This window comes from Colobus angolensis, unplaced genomic scaffold, assembly GCF_000951035.1.
Source record: "Colobus angolensis palliatus isolate OR3802 unplaced genomic scaffold, Cang.pa_1.0 Scaffold73, whole genome shotgun sequence".
Classification (NCBI taxonomy): Eukaryota; Metazoa; Chordata; class Mammalia; order Primates; family Cercopithecidae; genus Colobus; species Colobus angolensis.
The window spans coordinates 11398100-11417920 of NW_012121043.1; the positions used below are offsets into that span (position 1 = coordinate 11398100).

At 40.6% G+C, this 19821-nt stretch overlaps 1 protein-coding gene across 1 annotated transcript in view; it reads left to right on the top strand.

Moving 5' to 3' along the window:
* Positions 1–2829: 2829 nt before the first annotated feature.
* Positions 2830–19821, top strand: part of CRYBG3 (beta-gamma crystallin domain containing 3) — a 124491-nt gene continuing 107499 nt past the window's right edge. The window contains exon 1 of the mRNA XM_011927618.1: positions 2830–3491. Coding sequence (XP_011783008.1) covers positions 3343–3491 — 149 coding nt within the window. The 5' untranslated portion in view covers positions 2830–3342. The remainder of the gene's footprint in view (positions 3492–19821) is intronic.

The window sequence follows — 19821 nt, forward strand, 5'->3', positions numbered from 1 at the left end:
TTGTGTTTACAGTTATAAAAATTATTTTGGGCGGCCGAGGTGGGTGGCTGAGGTCAGGAGTTCGAGACCAGCCTGACTAATATGGCGAAACCCCATCTCTACTAAAAATACAAAAATTAGCTGGACATGGTGGCAGGCACCTGTAGTCCCAGCCACTCAGGAGACTGGGACAGGAGAATTGCTTGAACCTAGGGGGTGGAGGTTGCCGTGAGTTGAAATTGCACCATTGCACCCTAGCTGTGGTGACAGAGCGACACTCCGTCTCAAAAAACAACAACAAATATATATATATATAATTGAACATATTATTGCTATGAGAGAAATTATATCAATCGGAGATAATTCTTCCCGTTGAAACTTTGTCTTCTGATGCCTGGAATAATTTTCCACATGCCACCTGATGCTGCTTTACCTTTCAAATCTTGTCTCACCTCTATTACCCATATATTTTCAGTGTCAGAGACCACAGAATATATGTCCTCTGGCTCTGCATCTTGGGTGTAATACTTGGTGAGCTGCGCTACAGAGAAATTGGAATTCAAGAAATAACTATACTTTGGAGAGGCTGAAAACCACATAAACATATTCCACTAAGTCCAAACTAAATATGTTCCCAACTGAAATTCCCTAACAGATTCCCAAATGCGCTCGATAACTCTAAGTGGAAAGAAAATCTAAGTGGACATCTAAGTGGAAAAAAAAGAAATTGTGGTCTTAATCACATTATTTACTTTGGTAAATTTTATAAAACTGGCCATGGATCACATTGCTGAGTTCACACTGGAAGAGACTGTGCCAGTAGGGGGTCAAGAAACTTGAGCCTCATCAGCTTCACTGTAGATGTGCTTCTACTGCAGGCACTCACTAAACGTTGGGGAATAACTGGATGAGTGAATTAATGACACTGTGCTAAATTAGTATCTCTAAGATCCTTACAGCTCTAAAATTTGACATTTTTACGGGCTTCCTAAAGCAATCTTAGAATTTAGTATTTAGAGCCAGGCGCGGTGGCTCAAGCCTGTAATCCCAGCACTTTGGGAGGCCGAGGCGGGCGGATCACGAGGTCAGGAGATCAAGACCATCCTGGTTAACACGGTGAAACCCCGTCTCTACCAAAACATACAAAACAAACAAACAAACAAACAAAAAAACTAGCCGGGTGAGGTGGCCGGCGCCTGTAGTCCCAGCTACTCGGGAGGCTGAGGCAGGAAAATGGCGTAAGCCCGGGAGGTGGAGCTTGCAGTGAGCCGAGATCACGCCACTGCACTCCAGCCTGGGCAACAGACCGAGACTCCGTCTCAAAAAAAAAAAAAAAAGAATTTAGTATTTGGAAATTGGTTAATATGAGTTCAGGTTATAACAATGTAGGACATATAAAACTAGTAAGTGTTCAGAAAGCAAATGAAGGAAAATTCAACGGTCATTGTTTTATGGCTTTAAGCTATTTTGTCAAAGATGCAATTTGTCTTAGTGTAAGCATGGCATTATTTGTATTTAACAATCACTTAAGTGCTTTGCTGTGTCACCGAGTGGAGATCAGAGTATTGTTAGACATATTATTAGTTAAAACCATAATTTGTTAATTAAATCCTACTGACTCCCACCTATTTTTATCCCAAGAGAAACTTCCTGAACGAAGTACCCTCTGGGTAGGCATTGGGGCCTGGTTTGATCACAGAACAAGTGGGGGAAAAATATACTGATTCAATAATACGTTGTGAAGACAAATTATCATTTCGACCTTTTAGCTGGAAAAAACAGTTTGCTTTATTACTCTCTCTGGGCTCTTTGGTAAGTGGGTCTTCAGTGGAGATTCTCTTATAATAAAGCTAGAATTGGGAACTTTACTTGTCTTATTCTAGTCTATTATCTTAGATTTTTTCTATTTTCTCAGACTAGGCTCACAGAGAAGCAGGAAAAATTTAACAACGAGTAAAAAAGAATTAATCTTGAGGGATAGACTGAGATGAACGCAATTGATGGAAACCGGGCTGACTGAACTTTAGTGGGTTAAATTCTGCCAGAACAAATGCGAGTGAGTGCCTTGGCTCTATTACAGTTAGTAGGGGCTGGAGGGCTTCTGGGAGGCAGTGTGGGGAGGCGGGGAGGCTCAACAGCCTCCAGCAGGTGCTGAGAGGACTTGGGGCTTACAGGTATGCAATCCACTCATGCTACTTCTCCTCCATCTCCCGAAAGCCAGAGGGGAGATTACTCCAAGGTTCCCCTCTGCTGTGGACATTTCATTTTTATCTCATTTACTTGTACACGTTGTTTAATGAACAAATGTCATATCACTTCCTTGATGCCTACCCCAGGGGCAGCTCGCCTTCAAACGAAAACAAAACACCTGGGGTGAACGGGCCTCTTAGTATCTCCTGTACTAGCTGCTAGGGTATGAAAAAACAAGAAAAATCCATACCACTGTACTTAGACTTAAATAAGTCTTAAGGACCCTTTGGTTCCCAGATTTCAGTGGCATCTGATGTGTAATGACTGCAAAATATGTTTCAGCACTGACAAGCTTGAAATCATACTTTTTGATCAGTGCCGTTTTTGAAAGAGTTCGCAGGGAAGGACGTAGCGTGGAGTGTGAAAAGTGTGAAGCACAACGCGGTTAGGAAAAGTCACACCACAGAAAGCCAGCGGAACGCGCCGGGAAGTGGTGACCGCCTGACAGGTACCCCCCGCTCCCTCCCGTCGCCCGGTGCTGGGCTAACGCGATTTCGCCCTCAGGGCTGGAGCTGTCTCTGCGGTAGCTGCTTCTTAGCTCCCAGGAAGTTCGGGGCGCCCCGGTACTGCAGTTTGCCAAGTGTTTTCACAAACCTTAGTTCCTAAACCTCTTTCAAAAGTCTGGAGAAAACTGTTTCTGTGCTTTCACTGTAGGATAGAAAACACAACGGTCACAGAAAGTAACTGAAGGCAAAGCTCAACAAGCTGCAGCCTGACTCTTTTGAGCGGGAAGCTCGAGCCTAGCGTCGCTCGCTGGGCGACACCCCTCAGGCTCTCAGGCCGGCGCCTTCTGGAGACCATGTCGCGCTCCGGCGGTGGCGGCTGCGCCCGGCTCAGGGCGGTGCTGCGGCCGCTGGCTCCTCCTGGGGGTGGGGCGGGCCGCGCCGGGGGAGGGCGGGAGGAGGAGCAGCCGCAGCGGCTTGAGGAGCTGCAGCGCGAGGAGCGCGTCGCGTCCGCATTTCTCCCGCCGGGGAGAGACTGAGCCGCGCTGGCAGCTCGCGTCGAGTCGATCTGCCCTCGCCGCATCCCGCGGCGCCCGGTCGGGCTCCGGGCACCAGGCACCACCTAGGCCGTTCCCTGCAGACGGCCCCGGGCCAGCGGCCCCCTCGGGAAATGTCCAGCGGCCGGAGAAAGGGCAGCGCCCCCTGGCACAGCTTCTCCCGGTTCTTCGCTCCCCGAAGTCCTTCCCGGGACAAGGAAGAGGAAGAGGAGGAGAGGCCGGGGACGAGCCAGCCTCCAGCTCCAGGCCGGTCCGCTGCCAGGTGGGAGTCGCGGAGGAGGTCGCGGGGGGTCCTGCGCGTACTCGCTAGACGAAGGCTCCCGGCCTGACCGCCGGCAGCTGGCCGCTCTTGGGCCAGGCTGCAGTTCGCTCGCCGCTTTCTGTTCTTCTTCCTCCATTGCTAAAGTTTCCTCCTCCTTGCCCCGTTCCGGTGCCGCACCACTCGCCTCTCCTCTGCAGGTTAAATCGGGCAGAAGTTCTTGCCCCGCGGCCGGACGCATATCCCCCCGATCCCCGCCTGGCTCCGCGCTCTTCCTTTCCCACCTTCCCCTGCCGGAACGTGATTGGGTTCCCGTTCCACACACGCTCTACTCTCCAAGTTCTGTGGCAAAAGCGATTGCCCCGGAGTCCCGCCTGTAGTAATGGGAAACACTTGTGAGCTGAGCGGAGCCCTTAGCCAGGGGAATTGAGGGCGCGATCCCAGCACCACTTGTGTGGGAGGAGATCGGGGCAAAAGTGGAAAAGGTAAAGCTTTGGGGCGTCACCCCCTCAGCTACGATGGTATTTTGCCGTCTTATTTAAATTTTCTCAAAATGATTTTTAAAAGGAATTGTGATAATGCGTTCCCAAGACTTTCGCCAAAATGGACTGGACATGTAAACGACGCCACCCTTTATTTGTCATCTCTCCTAGAAACAGCTGCCTCAAGTTCCCAAACAGATTCTGGAAATCAAGTTTCCAGCTGTCTTGGTTTCAGTAATCAAAGGGTACCCTTTCTCTGTAATATTTTAATCTTTCCTTCACTTTCCTATATTCAAAAATCAAAAATTTTTAGACATGCCTCATTTAAATGCTTATTTCTGAGTCTTTTCATCCCCCTGAAGAAAGAGGGGTTAAGTAAAATGCAGCTCGCTTTCTTAAACTTATGAGAGGATTACACTATCTCCTCCCGAGATTGCACTAGAATGACCATTGTCATTGGAAGGACACACTCCAGAAAGCCATGTTTACTTCGGACTCAAGATTTCTTGGTGGGCTTAAAAAAAAAAAAAAAAAAAAAAGTGAGCTGAGATCAGGCCACTGCACTCCAGCCTGGGCGACAGAGCTAGACTCCATCTCAAAAAAAAAAAAAAAAAAAAAAAAAAAAGGATAGGAAACAGAACTGAGAGTGAGCCAGTTCCATTAGTATTCAGATTTTGTGATGTGATTTTGGTCGTTTTTGTGTTCCTCAGTTTACCCGCTTGTGAAACATTTTCATTATGACCGTCTGTTAATCACATGCCACATATTTCCAAGAAAGCTCCTACGATAATTGAGTGGTTAATCTCCTGGGACGTTTCAGCTATTATTGCTCTGACTGTTGAGAATTTAAAATTCAAAGTTACACAGTAGTTAAAAATAGTTTTGAAGTCTGACAGATCTCATCCAGGGTGTCAGCTAGTTCTGCTGGTGTGGGCAGGCAGCCTGTGGTGCCTGCCACCGCCGTAACAACACTAACAGTCTTGGATAATATGAACGCAGCCTGCAAGGAAATCCCAAGTAGGCTCAGCAAAGTTGGGGACTTGAAAGTCAGTGTTAGAAAGGAATAAGCAGGTCAATTTCAGGGTCATGTCAGTAATGGCCTGAAATCCTACTGGCCTCTCCGCCCCATTTTGGCTTTTTAAGGCACTTCTCAGTTCTAATTTCTTTACTGACTGGAGCTGACCACTCCAGCAGCTAGTTCCTTGTTCACCTACCACTTCTCTATTCTCATGATCTCCAGATTGGCAAAACTGTGGCTTTTCAACAATTAAGATTTTAATTGTGCTTATATCAATGCTAATTTTGTTTTCATCTTTTTTGGAACTTGCCAGGTGTTAGGGGGATAGCAGATGACCCCTTGTGTGGGTGTTTTACTGTTTTAAATGAGCTTACATCTTTCATTTCAAGGGCATAAACAAACACAAAGCCTTTATTGAAAATTTAATAAAACAAATGGAACCGCTTTGTAGTAATGAATGTCCCAGTAACACAACACCCTGATGTTAACAAGATTGGAAGCAGAATTGCCATTTGTCACTATGATCTTACTTCAAAATGAAAGGGTGTTTTGGCTGTTTCTCTTTGTGGGCATAAAGACTTGTGTCATTATGAGAGCTGGATATACCTTCTGTAGAGGTGATTTTAGATGAAGAGGAGTCAGTGCAACAGATAAACGGGGTTGGTGTGGTAGGGATATAAAGAGTAAAAAAAAGGGTTCTTTCTTTAGGAGCTATAAGAAGCTGGGAAGACCACTTGAAAACATTAATATGAATCCCTATCATATGTCTGGCACTTTACAAAGTACTTTCAATAATATTATTAAACATGACCTTTGACCAAACCTATATTATCAATATCCCCATTTTACTGTAAAGAACAGGGTTAAGGAAACTTACTGAAAGTTATGTAACTACTTTTCAGTCAGTGAACATGGTATCAGATGTGCCTACAATTCTGAACATGTAATAAAGGTTATTGTCTGCATCTGGCTTTTTTATGTACTTGAAAGGAAATGCACTCTCTAAAACCTGTGTTTTGAAGTCTCCTTTTTGCATCCCCAGTGTTGATTTGCATGAATTTTTTAATGTAACATGTACAAATATAAAACAAAACATAAGTTCCTTAAGAACAGAATTCCTTAACAGTTTCTTAAGTACAAAATTAAAAAATAAACTAAAACATAATTATGAGACCCATAAAAGTAGAATTTACAACATCCTGAAACTGGTTTTTTGGTTACTCACAAAATGCATACTGGGACAATCAATCACCAGGTCTTTGGGGAGTTGCCATGCCTTGATACAGGTCTTCCAATATTTTACTGTTTTGAACCCTAGGAAAATCTTTGTTTTTATGGTGTGCTGTGAGTTATATGGGCTTCAGTTGGTGAGAACACTTCATTATGTTTTCTTTGTTGCTGTTCTGATCTCATTAATCTTTCACAATTAAAGAAGGCCTATTAGCATCAACACTATTGTATATCCCAACTTAGGCATGAGCACTCAAATTGCTTGATAGTACTCATATTAGGTGGTTGACCATTTCCAGGAAATGCTTATATTAATTTATTTTAGATGATATAAAAAGGAAAACTGCAATTGAAGTTTTCATAGGAAACTCCAAAACTCCCAGAGTTCTGTGGATCCTAGTTTGAGAATCACTGCTGCAGTGTTAAGCCCAGTTTATAAGTATACAAGGAATGGACTCATTAGAAGTGATAGGGCAGACCAGGAAGTGCTTCCTGGTAGGGATGATTTTAACTGGGTCTTCAAGGAATTGGTGATGTTTCTATACAAAGAGAACTTAGAAAGAGAGAGAAGAGGGAACAGGTATTCCAGACTGAGCAAAGGCCTGCAAGGGGTTTATGATCTGTTAGGGGCTATATACATTAATTGGACAGAGTGAAAGGAGCAGTAAGAAAGTTAGGTTGGAACTGGGTCATAAAGGTCTCTAGACAAAGTGTTTGGCTCTAGATGTAAGGCTCAGAGAATTTCTGCAAAAGCCTGTTATACAGATATTGCAGACTTGGAGGAATTCCTGCTTTATTTTATCTGCTTTGAGAAAATGATTGCTCAACTTTGTTTCTTGGCTGTATCATGCATGATGGACCTGTTTAAAATGAGTTCTGTGCAATGTTTGTAACTGTGAAGAGAGATGGTAAGGTGAGAACAGTATTTATCAAGGGCTGACTGTGCACTTACTCCTGGGCTGGGCACTTTTACTTGCAACATACCATGTAAATCTCACACTCAGCGTGAAAGGTTGGTCCACTTATTACCATCTGACAATTGAAGAAACTGAGTTTGGGAGAGCACTCAGGGATGGATGCTATGGGCGTTTTGAATGGAACAATTCTTTGAACTGGACTCTTTTGTCCTTTCTAAGATGTTTGGTATCCATGATTCCACACACTAATTGCCAGTAGCATCCTCTGGTTATTGGGATAACTGAAAACTCCTCCACCCAGGTGGGTGGGAAGGAGAGTGGTACCACTCCCAGTGGAGAGTGATTTACCCTAAATCATGAGAGGAGGTGAGAGGTGACATTTGAACTTAGGTCTCTCTAATGGACTCCAAAGTTCTGGTTCCTTTTTTGACACCATCCTGTCCACCACCCTTCTGAACTCTGCTCCTTCAAAACATATTTGAATATGTGAGGCAATTGGATTGTTCCTTACTTTGTTCTAGAATGGGTGACACTGTGGCCCATTTCAGATATATTCCTTTTGGCTGTTACTTTGACCAAATACAGTGTCATTGATGAAAAGAAGGTGAAACAGGATTACTAGGCCCAAGGTCAGGGGCTGTGTCTTCATCTTTGTGTGCCCTTCATCTTTGTGTGTCTACCAGGTGACTAATTTGGGAATTCTATTTTTTGCTGTGAACATTCCTTGGAAATGGACTCAATTGTATGTTCTGAATGTGTTAAAGTTGCAAGGATACCACAAATTGACCTGCAGTAAGTTTATGTAATCAGAACTTCTAGCTTTATTGACAGTTATAACATTTTTAAATTTTTTTCCTCATCACAGTGGAAAATATGTAAAAAGGGTAATAGCAAGTTTTGTAAAGTAAGAGCAAATATTCCCTCAGGACAAAATATTTTCTATCCAAAGTTCTGATGAAATATACCAGAACCCAGATATAAGAAATATTAGTTACCAATTATTAAACAAAATAATAGCAACAAACCGTAGGTGGTTGTAAAATTAAGGAAAATAATCCAGGCTATATGCTGAAAAGAGGGAATCAGTGTGAAGTAAAAGTTAAGAAGGTAATACTTACTTTGAGTCTGTTCAACCCGTAAGTTAAAGTGGCTGCTTTGTGTCCCACATGGCGCAAAGCAATGTGGATATAAAAATAAATGAATGACCAAATATGCTTCCTAGAATTCACAGATTAATGGAGGAGATAAAAGTGTACATCTCTGTTCTTAATATGAACTCAGTATAAATCAAACACATCTTTGGAGTGTGTGACTTTTTTCATTCAGAGCATACTTAATGTTTCATGAATGTCATACATTGTATGAGAACTTTAGTTGGGCTTTCAAAATACGTTCTCACATTATTAACTTTTCTCCAAGCATGGTTTGGTTAGCTTCCTTTGCCAAGCCAGCATAGTGAGGGAAACATAATAGTAACTGCACCATCAAGGTGAATGGAAATGCTGCCCCTTGGTTCCTCTTGCTCTCCTCCTTGACCCTGCAGGCTTTGCAAGTCCTAGACAGAGGCAGAAAAACGCATCCTTTCAGGAATCAACATTCCAGATAAGTGGCAGTGTTTACACAAAATGACTTGATGTTGTTAGAGAACAAATCGAAGTTTTTCAACTAGTAATAAGTCATTCTTAGTGTTTATTTGGCAGTTTTACGTGGCCAAGTAATGGTACAACTCCATCCAGCAGGACTTCCCTGAATGTTTTACTCCCAGGAGTTTCTAATTGGAAGTATGCTAAAGCACTGAAACAACTGCTTAACCAAGTGTGTGTTTGTTTTCTTTATTCCTAATCAATTAATGATGACAAAACCAAACTACCCTTTATTAAGGCCCTACTCAGATCCAAGCCCTGAGCTTGAAACTTTAAAAATATCAAATCACTTAATCCTCAGAGCAAACGTATGAGAGAGGTATCTTTACTGCCTTTTACAGATATATAATTTAAGGTTTCAAGAGGTTCAGTAGGTAATCAAAAGTCTCACAATATTGGTAGTAGAGTCAAAAGTCAAATTTTCCTTCCTGAATTCAAAGCCTACACAGCATTATGTGACAGCTTCCTCCGCTTAACTTGGGAAGACTCGTAAAAGAAGGCTGCCTTTAGAAAATGGTTTGGAATGGAAATAAAAGACAATGGCATGCAGCTGGACATCTGCCCAGATGGACTGGGTCAGGGCTATGGACAATCAAGAATTATACTCCTGACAGTTGGGAGAGGAAAATAAATGTATACATTTATGCAGATTATAGATTTATATTTAAATACAAAAAAAGGGTCAGTCTCCTTCAAAAGAGAGTTTCAAATGGAAACTATAGCAAGATACCATATTCTACCTGTTTGATAAGCCACACTCCAGTTTGATGTGGGAAAGCTGGAACTCTCATACACTACTAGTGGGAGGGTAAATTGATATACCACTTTGGAGAGAAATTTGACAGGACCTATCAATATTGCAGATTCACATACTCAGCATTTCTTCTCTGGGAATTCCACTGAACATGTACAGTTTGCAAACAGGCCAAAAGTTGCCTATAGAAGTTAGTCATTGCGGCATTGTTTTAATAGCAAAAGATGAAAAATAGAGTAGAATGCCATCAGTTGTGGGCTAATTGATAAATCATAGTACATCCATATAGTGAAATATGATGCAGCTACCAAAAAGAATAGGAAAGCTTTGTTATGTACTGTTAAGGAAATATCTCCAAGATACATTAAGGGAAAAAAAAAAAAAAAGGCCAGGCGCAGTGGCTTATTATGCCTGTAATCGCAGCACTTTGGGAGGTAGAGGCGGGTGGATCACCTGATGTTAGGCATTCGAGATCAGCCTGAACAACATGGTGAAATCCCGTCTCTACTAAAATACAAAATAATTAGCCAGGTGGTGCTTGCCTGTAATCCCAGCTACTCCAAAGGCTGAGGCAGGAGAATTGCTTGAACCTGGGAGGTGGAGGTTGCAGTAAGCCAAGATCACACCATTGCGCTCCAGTCTGGGCAACAAGAGTCAAACTCCATCTCAAAAAAAAAAAACCTACAACAAATTGTGTATAGTATGCCCCATTTGTATATACAGAAGAAGGGGATATGAAATCTGTTACTAGTGTTGTGTAACTTATTTTGGCGGTATGGGGAACTGAGTGAAGGGATGAGAGGCAGGAGAAAGACGATCTTATGCCTTTGTACACTTAAAAATTATGTGAATTACCTATTTCATAAAGTAAGAAAAAGACTGGATTAAAATCTGGTGAATATCTCTGGTTAAAAGAAGGGAAAAAAAGAATTTATGATCCTGAGTTGGCAAAAATCCTCCAAAGAGAGAATGCGCTACATGAACTTATTCAAGTGAGAAAAGTTTCAGTTAAGGATATAAATAAATAGAAGTAGTTCTTGTAATGCAGAGTAATTTGATATTTTGACACTTTGTACAAGTAGGAGTGAGGCTTTTCTATATTTTTACTCTCTAATGTGAAACTGGGTAGAGTTGACACAGCCAGAAATGTATCAACATAACTCATTTTTACGTGGTCACCTGTCATCCACCTTGACCTCTCCAGTATGACCCAGGACAGGTTATTAACCTCAGAGTCTTTCGTGATAAATCAAGGGAGTTGATTTTCATCTGTAAGGTCTCTCTCAGCTTTAGCATACCAGCCAAAACTCCATGGGCTATTAGGTGTGTACAAAATTGATATGCCTTACAATTAGAAAGATTTTTTTTTTTTTGGAAAAGTCACATATGAAAATGCTTTAGTTAATCCTCCATGTGATCCTAACATTTTGGTCATTTGATTTGAAAGCTTCACCTATGTTTAAAACGAATTAATTTAGTGTCGCTGTGTCAAGCACCAGTCTAGGTCCTGGGAATCCAGCAGTTAACAAGGTGCAGCATTGTCTTTGCTTTAAAGCACTGATGCAGTTTTGTGGGGAAGGCAGACATTCACAAATCTTTCTTTTCACTTGAAGTAAGTACCAAGGTAACATGTAGGGGACTATAGGAGCATTTAACAAATGCGAGCCCATCCTTGAGGCCCTCAGAAGAAACTTTTAATCTCATTTAAGCTATTTCTCCTGGAACATGTGTCTAAGTAATGTCTTTCTGTTCTTGATTTATAAACTTTGGACAATATATATTGACTTCTGGTTATGGTAGATGAGCACTTAGCTATTTTATACCCTTCCACATCTCATTACTTATCCAGCCAAAATAATCATTATAATTGGAAGATTAAATAAATATGTAGCTCTTGTTTTCTGCTAAGCCAAGTGCTGTACTATGGTTACTTTCTTTGTGTGATATTTTGTTTTTCATGGAGTAAATTACCTTGTTTCTCATTTTCTTATTGCTGCTACTTCTAGGATGTACAAATACACTTATGAAACCACCACTTTCAGTGTTTTTTCTACATCATTAAATCACATCTGCCAGTTTACCCCATGCCTTCCAAGACCTCTCTCTTGGTCTTTGTGTCTTCCTGTAATTTGTATCACCTAGTGGTTCCCAAGCTTCCTGCATTGATCTCTACTACTCAGCCCTATGTGAGAGCACCTATTTTTGGACCTCATGTATTCCTCTTTCTTGGTTAACTCCCCCTTTTGTTGGCATATATCTAACAAGAAAGGGTGCATCTTAGATAATGTTTTTTTTAGTCTTTGCACCTCTGAAAATACCTTTTTCTACTCTAGTAAATCATAGTTTGGGTATAAATTTATAGACTCAAAATTACTTGCACTCAGATTTCTGAAGACATTTCTCTATTAGCCTTCTCTTTAATTCTGGATTGTTGAAAAATCTGAGGCTAGTATAATTTCTGGACCTATTTTCGTGATTCATTTTTTCTCTGCAAATTTTGAAATCTTTTTCAATGTAGACTCTACACATGCACAGTAATGAACCTTGCACAGTGCCTTTTTAATTTATTTTGCTGGACAGTTGGCAGGCTCTTTCTCTTGAGAGGCTTATATCTTTCGATTTAGAATGGAGAGTTTGGCTCAAGCTTCCTGTGTGTGGTCTGTGCTTTCTATACTTTTATTCTTGGTATTCCAGAGTCTGGAGGCTTCTCTTTTTAAAAATTGCTAGGCTCCTGCCAAATGTTATAATTTGGAGATGTGAGTTCACTAAGAAATCAACTGACAAGAGGAAGATTAATAGGAGAAATGACATAGAAATTTATTAGCATGCAGGGCGAAAAAAATCACAGTGACTACCAAATATCCCAGTAAGGTACAGATGCTTATATACCCCACCTCTTAGGAGAGAGGAAAGTGGATGATTTTAGGGGAGTAGTAAATGATTTTTACGGGAACTCAGTAAGCTTGAAGAACATAACAAAGGCCTGGGACAAAGTCTGTTGGGCCCACGGAATAGACAGTGGTTTATGACAAAAGTCTGTTGAGATATTATGACAGACTTCAGTCTTTCTTCTTGTGACGTGAGTTCAGTTAATGAAAACTAGGGAAGGGACTACAGGTAATTGTTTTCTTCTTTGATGGGTCCAAACTTTAAGCAGATAAGAGAACTTCAAAGAACAGAACTTCATTCTGTGCTTTGGGAGAGACAGAGGAGCAGAGACAACAGACGAAGGTGGGGTTCAGAGAGACCTTGAGGCTGCTCAGTTCCATATGTCAAAGTGCCATATTTTGGGATATGGGATTCTGAGTTTTTATCTATTTTTTTTGTAAAATAATTATTGATACATAATTATTGTACTGTTTATGAAGTGAGTATATGTGATATTTTGTTACATTCATGCAATGTGTAATGATCAAATCAGGGTTTTTAGGATATCACTTCAGCTTAGCACTTCACCGTTAGTGCAGGAGGGAGATTAGTATTAACAATAATATATTATAAAATAGCTAGAAGATAAGATCTGAAATGCTACCAACACAAAGAAATGATAAAAGTTTTATTTATTCTAAATTATATTTCTGCCTGTTTTTCTTTCCTTCGAAAATCTCATCTGTCCTGAATGCTGTTATTCTTCATCTTTTTTTTTTTTTAACCTGGTAGCTTATTTCCTCTTATTAATTGCTTTACCATCATTTCCATGGGACAAAGTTAAACGTGTTCACCTATACTGTTTTGCCAGAAATAGCTAGAAAATCTCTGCAATTATCATTGTTGCCAAACTTTTTAATTCTTTGAGTATAAATTGAACTCCATAACCTAACCTCTCAATGATGGCCATGAGGAAATAATTGCTTGCTCATGGATAGGAAGAATCAATATTGTGAAAATGGCCATACTGACCAAAGTAATTTATAGATTCAGTGCTATCCCCATCAAGCTACCACTGACTTTCTTCACAGAATTAGAAAAAAACTACTTTAAATTTCACGTAGAACCCCCCCCAAAAAAAGAGCCCATGTAGCCAAGGCAATCCTAAGCAAAAAGAACAAAGCTAGAGGCATCATGCTACCTGACTTCAAACTATATTACAAGGCTACAGTAACCAAAACAGCATGGTACTGGCACCAAAACAGATATATAGACCAATGGAACAGAACAGGGGCCTCATAAATAATGCCACACATCTACAACTGTCTGATCGTTGACAAACCTGACAAAAAACAAGCAATGGAGAAAGGATTCCCTATTTCATAAATAGTTTTGGGAAAACTGGCTAGCCATATGCAGAAAACTGAAATTGGATGCCTTCCTTACAGTATATACAAAAATTAACTCAAGATGGATTAAAGACTTAAATGTAAGACCTAAAACCATAAAAACCCTAGAAGAAAAGCTAAGCAATACCATTCAGGACATGGGCATGGACAAAGACTTCATGACTAAAACACCAAAAGCAATGGTAACAAAAACTAAAATAGACAAATAGGATCTAATTAAACTAAAGAGCTTCTGCACAGCAAAAGAAACTATCATCAGAGTGAACAGGCAGTCTACAGAATTAGAGAAAATTTTTAGTCTATCCATCTGACAAAGGGCTAATATCCAGAATCTACAAAGAACTTAAACAAATTTACAAGAAAAAACAACCCCATCAAAAAGTGGGCAAAGGATATGAAGAGGCACTTCTCAAAAGAAGACATTTATGCAGCCAATGAACATATGAAAAAAAGCTCATCATCACTGGTCATTAGAGAAATGCAAATCAAAACCACAATGAGATACCTTCTCACATATTATAATGGCGATCATTAAAACATCAGGAAACAAGAGATACTGGAGAGGATGTGGAGAAATAGGAATGCTTTTACAATCTTGTTGGGAGTGTAAATTATAAATTAGCTTAACCATTGTGGAAGACAGTGTGGTGATTCCTCAAGGGCCTACAACCAGAGATACCATTTGACCCAGCAATCCCATTACTGGGTATATACCCAAAAGATTATAAATCATACTACTATAAAGACACATGCACATGTATGTTTATTGCAGCACTGTACACAATAGCAAAGACTTGGAAACAACCCAAATGCCCATCAATGATAGACTGGATAAAGAAAATGTGGCACATATACACCATGGAATACTATGCAGCCATAGAAAAGATAAGTTTTTGTCCTTTGCAGGGACATGAATGAAGCTGGAAACCATCATTCTCAGCAAACTATCACAAGAACAGAAAACCAACCACCACACGTTCTTACTCATAAGTGGGAGTTGAACAATGAGAACACATGGATACAGGGAGGGGAACATCACACACCAGGGCCTATTGGTGGGTTGTCAGGAGGTGTCTAGGGGAAGGATAGCATTAGGAGAAATACCTAATGTAGATGATGGGTTGATGGGTGCAGCAAACCACCATGGCATGTGTATAGCTATGTAACAAACCTGCAGATTCTGGCCATGTATCCCAAAACTTAAAAGTTTAATAATAATAAAATTGCTAAAAAATCACAAAACAGAGGTTTTCTGCTGTCATAGTCTGTGTTGTGTGCTATAAAGGAATACCTGAGGCTGAGTAGTTTATAAAGAAAAGGGATTTATTTAGCTCACGATTCTGATGGCTGGAATGTTAAGATTGGGCATCTGCATCTGATGAGGGTGTCAAGCTGCTCCCAGTCATGGTGGAAGATACAGGAATCACTTGGGAAGAAGGGAAACAAGGGGTCAGGAGGTGCCAGGTTCTTTTTAACAGCCAGTTTTCATGTAACTAACAGAGTGAAAAATCACTCACCACCACTCCAGGGAGGGCATTAATCTATTCCTGAGGAATTCACCTCCATGACCCAAACACCTCCCACTGGGCCCCACTGCCAACACTGGGGGTTGAATTTCAACATGAGCTTTGGAGGGGACAAACATCCAAACCATAGCACTTGCATACTTCTAAAATCAGATATGCTTTGAAGTGCTGATTTCAAGTAAGGTGTTGGCACAAAAATATAACGCATTGTAATAGGCAGAATTCCAAGATGGACCCTGACATAGTTACAGAAAACAGTTAAAGAAAAATATTTTATATGTTATTTATGACAAACAGTACAAATGGCAATATCAGAAGTGATGTGAAAATGGTATTTGGGTGGTCTCACCAATATTTGTTTTATGTAATTTTTAGAAGATATGCTAGAAATTTTTATCTTTCATATTAAAATTTATACAAAAGTGGTTGCTACCTCAGTGGCAGATCATAAATTTCTTGTAACTACCATGCTTCTTATGACAAAGAAGGAAATATTTTGAATTTGATGTTTTAATAACTGGGGACAGATTAGGTGAGATGTAAACTCTCTTGCCTTTTATTGTCTTGTCAAAGCACAAAGGCGCATTCACAGGCTGGAAGGATGGCATTGTGCTTTTTATCAGTAAAAGCTGAAAATGTGAACTGTAATAATGGTGTTTCATTGTTCTAAGTAGGCAAATAAATTTTTGGCAATGTTGCATATATTATGATACAAAGGAATTAACATTAGGTAATATTTGCAGTATTTGTATTTTGTTATTTAATTGCTTGCATTTTTTGCACTGACTTGTTTTTGCTTTCTTTTTCATCAACTATGCTACTTTGTATTTTTTCTCTTTTTGATAGTAATATTTGCTTTTACAAAACAGGTATAAAATTATAAGAGGACCAAAAAGCAAAATCACACTCATAACCCTACCCACTCAGAAACATATATCATTCTTTCAAATGATTCTCTATGGGTTTGTCTAAGTACGTCTTCATGTCTAAATATTTTTATAAAAGTACAAGTTCTTCTTCAAGAGTTTGGAACTTGAATTTTTTTCACTTAACAATAGTGCTGTAACATTTCTGACAATAATACACTTATTTATATGTTGTAAAAATAATTTAAAATTGAATTATTAGAACAACTTAGTTGTGCCATCACTTTTCAGAATCTTGTTTGCATATCTAAATGTGTCTCTACTTACATAGGGTTGTATTCTAATGGGGAGGGAAGAAAATATCTAGATTAATATATAATATGCTTTGAAGTAAAAATAAAATGGAGAGGGTTAGGGGCATAATGAAAGTGGTGAGTCCAGGTAGGGTGGTCATGAAAAGTGTCTGTATTGGGTAGTATTTAAGCAAAGACCCAGGTGATATCCGGGAGTGGGGCATGAACAAGTCTGAGGAAAGAACTTTCTAGGCAGAAGGAACATTCAGTTAGAAGGTCCTGGGGCACAATCATGTGGCACAGATGCCAGTGTGGACAGAGACACAGAATTAGAGGAGGAGTGGGTGTTAGTGACATGGGGAAGAGAGCCAGGGGCCAATGAGGTAGGACTTGTTAGTTCATAGTAAGGAGTTGAAATGATGAGTTTACTTTTGGAAAGTATCACTGGGCATGTGTTTATATGTTTTTGTAAATGTGTTTTTATATTCACATATATATTATCTGTTTATCTGTGTCTGGAAGAATTTACAGAGGAGGAAGGATTTCAGTTGGAGGGGAGGTCAGCCCAGGTCAGATTCTGGGGAGCTTTGTGAGGGCACGATCTCGGGTCTCCAGTTCCCTGTCCTCAGAACAATTTGTTGAATGATATGTGAATGAATGCTCCACTTTAGAAAGCAGCTAAAATACTGTCGTGAGTTCACATCACAGCAAGAGATTCAGGGTATTGAATCTTGCGGGGATGAGTCAAACATTCAGAATCTGAAGGTTATGAGGTGGATGGAGAACTTGGGGAGACTGGAGCAATCACTCACAACACATGTATGGTAGACAGCTCAGGCACATCTCAGACGTACTGAGATTCTCACTCTGCAGCCTGTGATTTAACTGTAATTATGGGTCTTATTTTGGGGGCATGAGTTGGGGGACAGGAAATAAGGCAGCCTCAAGGTAGATACATAAATTATAGGAGAGGACCGACATTATAGAGAAAAGGAGTGTCAGAAGTCTCAGATTGTGAAGCAACAGAGCCTCATAATCGTGCCTACCTTTCCTCTCTCCTCCTGATTTTTCTCTGGAATTTTGAAATCATTCAACTGCCAGATGTTTGGGCTAAAATACATGCTGTTTGAGTCCCTTAAAATTGCAGCTTTTAGTTACCTTTTAATTTGAAGCCCAGAAATAGTGCCATAACCACCTGTTTTATATTCTGTTAATAGCCATTAAAAAAATACAAGTACCACTCTACTGCTGGCAGACACCATTTGTGAATGGACAGTTTTCCAGATGGTGGTTTGCAAATCATTGGTGTGGAACTCTATCTTTTTTCCCATATCTTTGGACCTGCTGGATGGTGCTCCAGGCCGGTGCACAAACGTCAATTTAATCCATAATGTATCTGCAGTATAGCTTTGAACAAAGAAAATTATAGAACTTGTCACGTGAGACTATGTTTCTAAGAAAAATATCCCAAGGGTAATGTAGATCCCATGGCTTGAGCAGACCCTTTGGGAGAGTGTGAGGATGAAGTCCTTGCTGTATTTAAGGACCCAAAAGAGGGCCAAGAGGTGGAATCTGAGGGAATAGAGGGCAGGCCCAGAGCGAGCCTCTGTCATTTTGAAATAAGGAACAGTAGACATTTCTGCCTCTTTGTTATAGTGCCCTCATGCTAGTTTTGATCTAAGTTGGTTTCTTGGCCGTAGTCTTTCTCATCTTTTACCAGAAAAGCCTCGAGTTTAGTCTACCTGTTTTTTTTCCCACCCGTTATTCTGTTGTAGAACATAGCAATGTGGGATTTTAGATCTGACAGAGATCTCATATCAGCTGGTCTGAACCTTTTTAATTTACATGGTTGTAAAATCAGATCCAAAAACGTTCATTTTGACAAGTGCATTTTGTCCTCAAGGTGCTGTCTCTGAAACAGACAAAAGTTCATTCTGAGTTGTTGCAAAGCATTTTACTACTTACGATAGCGGGAGAGGGAGTGGATGGGTAAAGATCTCGTCTTGTTCTGCATTATTTTTCATTTAGTCCAAGGGAAAGTCTCACCTGGAAGACTGGGGTATTATTTGATCACATTTTAAGGGAAGGATAGGTTCTGGCTACTTTTAGGACTTCATCACAGGAGTTGGGTCAGGTGGGCTGTGTGGTGAGGAGGAACATACTAGGAAGAAAAGGCCTAATGAAGCTGAGGTAGAAGGAGAGATGCTGCTGAGTGGACCAGGCTTTTGGAACCAGCAAAGTTTTATGGTAGTGGGGGAAGATAAAATGATGGGGAGATTTGCCCTGATTCTTTTTCCCTGTTCTCAATAGTATTGCTGATACTTCTACTGTATACCACACCTCATGTAGTAGAAGTGAAAATCTCAAGTGGGAGGATACTTTCAGGCAGCATCAGTTTTGAGTGGGGTTGGAAACAAAGGAGAGAAGGTAAATTGGCCCTGGAAGTGGAGAAATGTCCCTGTGGACAGAGGGTTGGGGTGTGCTGTTTAGATGTAAGAGCATTCCCAAATTAGGGACTACCTTATGTTAAGTGACCTCATATTTGGGGGTGCTCTGAATTGCTGCCAGTGATGGCATTAGCACCAAAGATCGCTTCCTCTCTCAAAATGGGAAGAATTCATAGACTCTGGCATCCACAGAGAAGTAGATAAGCTTCCAGAAGACGCTTATGGAAGCTGTATTCAGGTCTTTACCATTTCCAGATTTTCCTGATGCAGTCACGGTTATGTGTGAGAAAAAGGCATAGGAGGAGGAGGTGCCCAACAGGTGCTTACAGGAGGGGGGGAAAACTTTACTCTCCCTTACACCCTCCACTGAGCGTACCTTTGTTTCTGTGCGTCTGTCCTGTGGCCATCCAAGAAGGTGTTTTCTTACCTCGTGAGAAATTGACTCTGAGAGAGGCCCGGAAGCTTCCCTTGTGCTCCAGTCTGTGGTATAGACTGAACGAGGGGAATTTTTTCCTTCCAGGTCCCACCCTAGACTTTCAGTGCTATATGTGCTCATTAGGGCAACACTGCTTTTCTGGATGGAGGAGCTTTGCTGAACAGCAGTGTTGGAAAATGGGTAGTGTTTTCTAAATAATTGTTACCTAATCTTTAGCCACAGTTAACGTATTTAAATAATAAGTGGAGATCCTTCTGGTCAGATTTTTCTCTTCCTTCTACATCTATCAGTTGTTGATGTCAGCTAAAGATAGAGAGGCTCTCAGACCATTGTTTATCAAGAATGGGGTCAGAGGGCCACCTGCATTAGAACAACCTGGGGTAAAGAGTGATTTGTAGCTCAGAATGTAGTTTCCTGGACCCCATTCCAACTGGATTCCTTGAC